The following is a 9,506-nucleotide window of genomic DNA, read 5'->3' on the forward strand; positions in this document are numbered from 1 at the left end:
CCATCGATGTAGAAGGAGGATTAGGCTCTATCATTTTCATAACTCTTTGCATTGCTAAAAAAACTATTTTAATAAATTGGAAAAGCAAAAAAAATATAAATATAAGTCAACACAGAAATCTGCTGCTTGATCATATCAGCTTGGAAAAAATGTCAGCCCAAAGTTCAAGTAACTTTGAAAGAATTCGGTCTCTCTGGTCTCCCATAGCTAACTCCGTGACTTAGGGGGTGGGGGTGGGGGTCGGGGCCTCCGGTGCCTGGCCGGGGGTGGTGGGGGCTCCGTTGGTCGGGGGGTCGGGTCCGGCGCCTGGGTGGGGCGGCCTGGGGCGCTGCGTGGTCCTCTGGGCTTGGGTGTGGGGGTGCGTGGTGGGGGGGTGGGGTGGTGGTCTGGCTTGGCTTGGGGGGGTGGTCCCTTTGCCTGTGCTGGGGGGGGTTGGCGGGGGGCGCGGCTCGGGGGGGGGGCCCAGCGGCGCTGGATGGGCTTCCCGTCTACACCTGGGGCTGGGATCGGCCCTTCCCTGGCTCTGGGGCGGGACGGGACAACCCTCTTGGGGCCCCCGGTCGCTCTGGGTGTCATCCGCTTCGGCTGCGGGGTCTGGGGGTGGGGTGGGGTGGGGGTCTTGTCGGCCCTGTCCTGTGGGGGGGCATTCTGGGGGAGGGGGGGGGGCACTATTGGTATGGGGCAGGGGGGGTTGACGGGTCGGGGTCTCCGCTGAGGCCATCGGCGGTTTCCCCGGCCGGTTGGCTGCCTCGGTCCCGTCGAGGCCTGACCAGAGCTCTTCTAGGGCCGGCGTTTGGGGGTGGGGGCCTGGGCTTGCTCCGGGGGGGGCCGGCGCTTTCTGGCTCCCCTCTCTCTGTGTGGGGGTGGTGGTGCTTGGCCTGGGGTGTCTGCGCCTCCGGGGGTGGGGCCCCGGGGCTGGGTGGGCCTGGCCCCCTTGCTGGGGGGGGGGCGGGGGACGGCTGTTTGACCACCGGGGGACAGTCTATCATCTGTCCCCAACTTACCCCCTTCCTCATATAACCTCATAATAGGGTGAGGGGGTGGGGGGCTTAGCCTGCGATGAGCCTTGGGGGGGGGGGTTTACTAGGCAGTGACCCCCCTCCTGTGGTTGCCGTATGGAGTGGGCCCCCCCTCTTTCGGTTTTATTTGCACCTTAGACATGTAGGGTCCTTGGTAGGGGGGGTGCTTGGACATCACTGCCAGCAAGCAGCGGATGTCCTCCTAGCACCCTACCCGCCAATTTTAACCGCACCTTAGACATTTAGGGCCCCTTGGTGGGGAGGGTGAGGGGACGTCACTGTGAGTAATCAGGAGACGTCCCCTTAGTGCCCTACCCGCCAATTTTAACCGCACCCCCCTTAGTACACACACCCCTCCCCCCTCAATATATACATCCCAACATAAACACACACACATGCACACACACACCCTTTCAAACACACATACACACACACACATTTTGCAAGGAAGGTGGGACCTAGGACCATCTGTCCCCTGCCTCTTCCCTGGTTGGGGGTACGGGCCCCTTTGCAACGGCGGCTGTGTCCCCGGGGTGCCGGCTTCCTGGGCCCGGCGGTGCTCTCTCCGCGCGGTGGGGGGGTTCACATTACATCTGAGCCGGGGGTGTTCGTGTCCCTGGGGGGTGGGTTCTGGTCCTTGCTCCTGAGCGCTGGGCCCCGCCAAATTTCCAACTGTGGCCGAGCCTGGTCGGGCCATATTTACAACACCCCTTGTGGGCCCTCTTTTTTCCCCGGGGTTCCCCCCTTCTGGGCGGGGGCGGCGGGCCCCTGCCTCGCTCCTCCCTGGACCAACCGTGGGCCGGGCGGATGGCTGCCTGGAGTGCGGAGTGGGTCTCCCTTGGGGGGTCCTGGCTCGTACCTGGGGTTGGGGCGGGGGGATGCCCGGAACTCCTGGGTGGTGGTGGGGTGCTCGTCTGGGGCTGTGGGCGTCCTTCTCCGGTGGGGCCCTGCGTTGGGTTCTCCCGGCGCGGCGGGGGGGCTGCTCTCCTGGTTGGGCTGGGGCGGCGCCCTCTTTCCCTCCGTGCCTCCCTGCTCTCTGGCTCTGGGGGCCTTGCGGCGGCCCTGCTGGCCCTGGCCTGGGTGGCGGGCTTGGTCGCCCGGGCGGCGGTTGTTCCCTGCCGGTTCCCGTGTGGCGTTGGGGGGATTCCGGCTGCCGCTGCTGGTGCGGTGGGGGTCTTGGGGTGGGGATGGCTGGGCACTCTCCCTCCTTCTTTTCACGTTCCACCATCCATTTTAGAAGAACATAAACACTCACCTGAGCACAGGTGTTAGCTCAACAGACTGAATGACTGAAATATTTCACACTAGTTGGTTTTAAGGCATAAGTATGCGTGTCAACACTATCTGTTTTGTGTACATGTCGACAGGTGGACATTTTTGCAACTAACAGGTGTGTTTATAACATTTGAGTGTGTGTGTGGACAGGCTCCGCCCTTTTTTTTTTGTTTTTTTTTTTACATTTGAACCGTACCGTAATGATTAACAACCAGTAAACCTGTCTGCTCTATGCTGCTTCATGGTCTTACCCCCCTTCCCCTCCTATTATCACCCCCTCCCCCCCCTCTCTCTAACGTCCCTCTCTCTTCTTCCCCTCTTTCCTTTTCCGTCCGGTCCAACACCAAAGATTTTCAAACATGTTTGAAATTAATAAAGTTTGGCCTCAATTACAAAAGGGGTTTATTCAGACATACCTTTGGTTTGTCTGAAGATGAATAACCCCTCTTGTTAAAGTAAAATATGTCCAACCCAAGAGGCCCTCAGCTCTCATCTGTCTGCCTAGCTGTTGGACAGGACAAGTTAAAAAAAAAAATAAATAAATAAAAAAAAAAAGGATGTGTTCATAAACTCTGAATGTCTGAACTCTGCTATTGGACCAGAGTCGTGGTCATCTCCGGGAGGTCCAGCGTCCGCCTGCAGGGTTCCTCTCCAGGAATGAACGTTGGAACTGCATCATCATCGCAGACGCTTGTCCGTCTGCAGACTCATCATCTATAGGACCGCCTCCGTCTGTGTCCCAGAACCCATCTAGCAAAACAGTCAGAAAATGTTTGTGACTACACTACCCAGAATGCACAGAGGGGGGAAAAGGCAGACGATGGGTCAGAGGGGGTTGGTGAGAAGTTTTTCTAGTAAACTGTTGTTCTTCATGAAAAACTTTATTGACAACTATTCTTAACATAACCTACTAGACTCTCCCTGTTTCACTTCGTTTGGGCCGACGTTTGAACGCTTCAGGTCTGAAACCAGAGCCGTTTTCCATGGGGGCGGGGGGTGCCGCTGCAGGTGATGCAGAACTGGCGCGCGCGCTTCCAGGAACAGCTGATGAGTTTCCATCTGCAGCCTTTCTAGAGCACTTTACGTTGACAGGTGCGTGTGCGCGTGTACGTGCAGGCTTTTATCAAAGGCACTTCCTGTTGTTCATTTGCAGCACACCCCCCACCTCCGCGCTGACGCGGCTCCGCCCTCCCCTCGGGGCGGGGTTGCCTTCTGTACTAAAGCATCCTAAGGACGTCCAGAACCGGACTCCGGACCACTAGCGGCTGAAGGTCAGACCCGATACCGGAAAGGAACCAGAAGGTGAGCACGCGCCTGTCGCCCAGCTCTGGACCGGTCCGAGTGGGTTTTTTTCTGCAGCTTCCAGAGAATTGTTTGAACCAATCAGAGACGAGCCTGTAAGTGAACGCAAAGGCGTGGCGCGTGCACAGATGTTTCAGTGTGTTTGTGGAACCGGACCGGCTCACTGAGGTAGTCTGGGCGTTGAGTCTTTCTGCCGCACGGGGGTGGGGGCATTGATAAATACCTTCGTTAACATGTCCGCGTGATCCCTTTCACTTTTTATAAGAAGAACACAAAAACAACAAATTCACAAATGATGTTTTCTCAAAATCTTTTATACACACAGAAGAAAATAAAAACATCTGCTAAAAGATCAAACATCTGCTAAATGATCAAACATTTGCTGGAAGATTAAACATCTGCTAAAAGATCAAAAATCTGTTGGAAGATGAAACATCTGTTGGAAGATGAAACATTTGCTGGAAGATCAAACACCTGCTAAAAGATCAAACATCTGCTTGAAGGTCAAACATCTGCTAATAGATCAAACATCTGCTAAAAGAACAAACATCTGCTAAAAGATAAAACATCTGCTAAAAGATAAAACATCTGCTTGAAGGTCAAACATCTGCTGGAAGATCAAACATCTGCTAAAAGATCAAAAATCTGTTGGAAGATGAAACATCTGCTGGAAGATCAAACATCTGCTGGAAGATCTAACATCTGCTAAAAGATGAAACATCTGCTGGAAGATCAAACATCTGCTAAAAGATCAAACATCTGCTAAAAGAACAAACATCTGCTAAAAGATAAAACATCTGCTAAAAGATAAAACATCTGCTTGAAGGTCAAACATCTGCTGGAAGATCAAACATCTGCTAAAAGATCAAAAATCTGTTGGAAGATGAAACATCTGTTGGAAGATGAAACATCTGCTGGAAGATCAAACATCTGCTGGAAGATCAAACATCTGCTAAAAGAACAAACATCTGCTAAAAGATGAAACATCTGCTGGAAGATCAAACAGCTGCTAAAAGATCAAACATCTGCTTGAAGGTCAAACATCTGCTAAAAGATGAAACATCTGCTGGAAGATCAAACATCTGCTAATAGATCAAACATCTGCTGGAAGATCTAACATCTGCTAAAAGATGAAACATCTGCTAAAAGATCAAACATCTGCTAAAAGAACAAACATCTGCTAAAAGATAAAACATCTGCTAAAAGATAAAACATCTGCTTGAAGGTCAAACATCTGCTGGAAGATCAAACATCTGCTAAAAGATCAAAAATCTGTTGGAAGATGAAACATCTGTTGGAAGATGAAACATCTGCTGGAAGATCAAACATCTGCTGGAAGATCAAACATCTGCTAAAAGAACAAACATCTGCTAAAAGATGAAACATCTGCTGGAAGATCAAACAGCTGCTAAAAGATCAAACATCTGCTTGAAGGTCAAACATCTGCTAAAAGATGAAACATCTGCTGGAAGATCAAACATCTGCTAATAGATCAAACATCTGCTGGAAGATCTAACATCTGCTAAAAGATGAAACATCTGCTAACAGATAAAAAATCTGTTGGAAGATGAAACGTCTGTTGGAAGATGGACCAGTGTCTGTCCATCACCTGAACACATTTGTTCTTTTTTTGGGGTTGAGGAACAGCGGATGGGAGGAGAACTTGGAGAACGGTGAAGAAAACAGAAGTTTTAGAACAGCCCAATGGAAGAACATGATATCACTTAATCCTGAAATTACAAATGAATCTGATTCTCTGCGTCATTCAGGAAGTACTGGATCTTACAAAAATATCTGAGATGACAGAAGACGGTTCTAGAACCTGATGTGTCTGCCAGTTAAAGTTTTAATTTTTCATCAAAAATGACCAGATTTTCGTCCCGAATGTCTGAGAACCAAACCACCGTCCACTGGGATTCTATTTATACAGCGAGGATCCCTGGATCTCCAACATCATCAACCTCTGTTGGATTAGAGTTTAGGAGAAGAACATTCGAATCAGGTCTAAATGTGTCAGATGTGGTTGAAGCCTTGTGACAGACATCTTCTAATTCAATAGATCTGTAAATCAGAGTATCATCAGCATAATAATGGAACTGTTTGCTGCTGGCTGATGGTACTTAAAAAAGCATGTTTGGGCCAAACACTGAGCCCTGTGGAGCACCATGGCGGACTCTGCTGCGTGAGGAAGATTAACGTGACTCAGTGCATCTTAAAGCAGTTCCTGTGATGGGTTCTAGTCTCTGTAATCAGAGGTTCTGATTGACTGAGGTCCAAAAATCAACAGACAAGAGTCCAGAGTCTCCAGCCATTAGGAGACAATGTCACCTTCAGCAGTTAGATCGAAATCCTGACAGGGGTCAGTCCTCCCTTCAGGAGGGCTTGTCCAGTTTTGGTTCTGGTGGGTCACTTGCCATACTGTAACACTCTTCAATTTCTCAAAGTATTACACACAACAAACAAACAAAAACAAAAAAACCACAACCAAAATGACTCAAGTGTTTTTAAACAGTCTCAGGTATTCAACCCCACACAAGCTTCCCCAGTTTTTTTACCCAATACACCTCAGTTATTTTATATTAGTTCGTTATTTACAAAGTCACCAAAGTCACCGCCTATCTTGGCGTCCTGACCTCCATATGAAATCGGAGATCCAAACGACCCACGGGATGTCGATGTTCCGTCCGTAGAATGAACGTACGTGGCTTACCGGCTCTGTACACCGTTGATATGGTTTTCAGTCATTCCAAGCATGTGGAGGTCTCACCCGATTGCAGGAATAAATCCCCGAAAATTCCACCGATGCGGTTGGACTTCTCTCCGACGTCACGGTAATCCTCTGCATGTACGTGTCCTGCGGCTGTCAACTCTCTGTCTTTCCGCTTCACCTCCTCTTAATTTGTGTTTCACCTGGTCCCAGGAAGTCCCCAGGTAGCCATATTTGTAGTCCAGAGTCTCCTGATCATGTAGTTTCCATACCCCTGTTATCCAACATAAACTCCAAACGAAATAAACATATAGCCAGGACCATATTAACCAGGGTTAACACAGGAAAGTCAATACTGAATTTTCTCTTTTTTTTTCAGTAAATAGACAACTCCAAATATATATTTACATATGTGGCAATGCTACAATACCTCCTGTCTCCTCAGCTGCCTTTTGGCACCAGCAGATGGATCTCACCGTTAGTTTTTTAGACCGGTTCCACACACCTGACTGCCCCAGGAAGTCGTGTCAGTCTCTGGTTCTGAAGTGTGCTCTCTTTTACAGGTTGGATCAAATGGTTGGCGGTGTGTCGGAGCGGATCCAGAGGGATCGGGAACGGGCCGGGGGCTTGGTCCACCAGGCCTCTTGCTACCTAAACCAGGACTTTCAGGGTCTGAAGGCAGTGTGTCTGCAAAACCGCCGCCTTTTTGAAGACCCCCTTTTTCCTGCAGAACCAGCGTCTCTGGGGTTTAAAGAACTCGGACCTTTGTCTGCTAAGGCAAAAGGAGTGGAATGGAAGAGACCCACGGTGAGACCTAGAACCCAGCAGAACCTCAACAGGTCCTCTCAGAGGTGGATCCCACAGAACTTTGAACTCATATACCAGAACTCAGAACCCCGCCCCCACCCCACCCCACCCCTCAGGTTTCCCTCAAACCCAGTTCTGTGACTGGCTGAGCCACAATCTACTTCCTAGAGTTCAGCTTGCTGTCATGTGGCTGGTTACATTGTGTCACGCCTGTCTCTGATTGGTTGTTGCAGGAGCTGGCAGCAGACCCTCGTTTCATTGTGGGCGGGGCCACCAGGACAGACATCTGTCAAGGAGCACTGGGTAAGTTCACTGGTCACATGATTCCTTCTAACACAGTTAAGCTCCACCCCTCTTTCACACCTTTAGAGGTTCCTCATTATGACGCCCCGCCCCTTAGGCAGTGATGTTGCTGTGCCCTTTGTCTTACTCTGTGGTGCTGTTCTGCCCCAACCTTTTTTTAAACATCTTCTTGATAATTCTGTTTTTTCATGATATTTTTTCTGTAATCAAGTTATAACTGACCAATCAAATGTGTCAGTAAAAGTAGGCGGAGTCTGCTGGACCCCATGCCCAACGTTCAAAGGGTTTGATTGACAGATTCTCCTGAGGCCTTTTTTTTTAACTTGTCCTGTCCAACAGCTAGGCGGGCAGATGAGAGCTGAGGGCCTCTTGGGTTGGACATATTTTACTTTAACAAGAGGGGTTATTAATCTTCAGACAAACCAAAGGTATGTCTGAATAAACCCCTTTTGGAATTGAGGCCAAACTTTATTCATTTCAATCATATCTGAAAATCTTTGGTGTTGGACCGGACGGAAAAGGAAAGAAGAGAAGAAGAGAGAGGGACGTTAGAGGAGGGGGGGGGGGTAGGAGGGTGATCATAGGGGGGGATAAGACCATGAAGCAGCATAAAGCAACAAGTTTACTGGATGTTTCTCATTACGGTAAGGTTCAAATATAATACAGGTCTATAAGGGCGGGGCCTGTCCACACACACACTCAGATGTTATAAACACACCTGCTAGCTGCAAAAATGTCCACATGTCAACATGTACACAAAACAGATAGTGTTCACACACGCCCACTTATGCCTTCAAACCAACTAGTGTGAAATATTTCATTCATTCAACCACACAAACTCATAGTGCAAAGGTGAGCTAACACCTGTGCTCAGGTGAGTGTTTATGTTCTTCTAAAATGGATGGTGGAATGTGAAAAGAAGGAGGGAGAGTGCCCAGCCACCCCCACACCAAGACCCCCACCGCAGCAGCCAGAAGCCCCCAACGCCACACGGCAGCAGATAGAAAACAACCGCCCCCTGGGTCAGGGCCAACAGGACTGTCACAGGGGCCCCCAGAGCCAGAGAGCAGGGAGGCATGGGGGGACAGAGAGTGCAGCTCCAGCCCAACCAGGAAAGCAGCCCCCCCACCACACTGGGAGGGCCCAACGCAGGGCCCCGCCCCAGAAGAGCGCCCACAGCCCCAGACGAGCACATCATCAACACCCAGGAGTTCTGGGCATCCCCCCACCCCAACCCCAGGTACAAGCCAGGACCCCCCAAGGGAGACCCGCTCCAGGCAGCCACCCACCCGGCCCACGGTTGGTCCAGGAAGGAGCAAGGCAGGGGCCAGCTGCCCCCGCCCACAACACTTCCACAAGAAGTGTTGTAAACATGGCCCCACCAGGCTCACCCACAGTTGGAAATTTGGCGAGGCCCAGCGCTCAGGGACAAGGGGCAGAACCCCCACCACAGGGACACCCCCCAGCTCAGGTGTGATGTGATCCCCGGTTCTTGGACTTGCCAGAAAGCTCAGGGATCCCCCTCCCTGCATGGAGAGAGGACTGCCGGGCTCAGGAAACCAGCACCCAGGCGACACGGCCGCCGTTGCCAAGGGCCCAGTACCCCCTACCAGGGATGGGGTAGGGGACAGATGGTCCGAGGTCCCACCATCCTTGTCAAATGCATGTGTGTGTTTGTGAGGGTGTGTGTGTGCATGTGTGTGTGTTTATGCTGGAGTGTTTATTTTGAGGGTTGAAGGGTGTGTGTACTAAGGGGGTGCAGTTAAAGTTTGCAGGTAGGGCACTGAGGGGACATCTCCTGATTACCAACAGTGATGTCCAAGCACTCGGGGTGTGGCCTTCCAACAAGCTGGATGCTGATTGGTGAGAGCGGTTGCCATAGAAACGATGAGAGATTCAGACCACTGACAACATCTGGCTCCAAACAGCAGCATCTGTATCATAAGAAGATGAATTGACTTTCTTTGGTTGGAGCTGAAAGTAAACCATTTTCTGTGGATGACGTCATAATGACTCGGTCCAGTTCTGGTGCTGGTTATGATTGGTCCAAATGTGAGGTTTCAAAACCCAGACCAACATCTACTGGAGACTAA

The 9,506-nt window shown here is 50.7% G+C and overlaps 1 protein-coding gene across 1 annotated transcript in view; it reads left to right on the plus strand.

The window, feature by feature from the left end:
* Positions 1 to 3,288: 3,288 nt before the first annotated feature.
* Positions 3,289 to 9,506, plus strand: part of LOC111947154 (calpain-1 catalytic subunit-like) — a gene marked incomplete in the record, with an annotated part of 17,900 nt that continues 11,682 nt past the window's right edge. Inside the window, 3 exon segments of the mRNA XM_023953543.1 lie at positions 3,289 to 3,596; positions 6,867 to 7,110; positions 7,344 to 7,413. Coding sequence (XP_023809311.1) covers positions 6,877 to 7,110; positions 7,344 to 7,413 — 304 coding nt within the window.

This window comes from Oryzias latipes, chromosome 1 (assembly GCF_002234675.1).
Source record: "Oryzias latipes chromosome 1, ASM223467v1".
In the NCBI taxonomy this organism is placed as follows: domain Eukaryota; kingdom Metazoa; phylum Chordata; class Actinopteri; order Beloniformes; family Adrianichthyidae; genus Oryzias; species Oryzias latipes.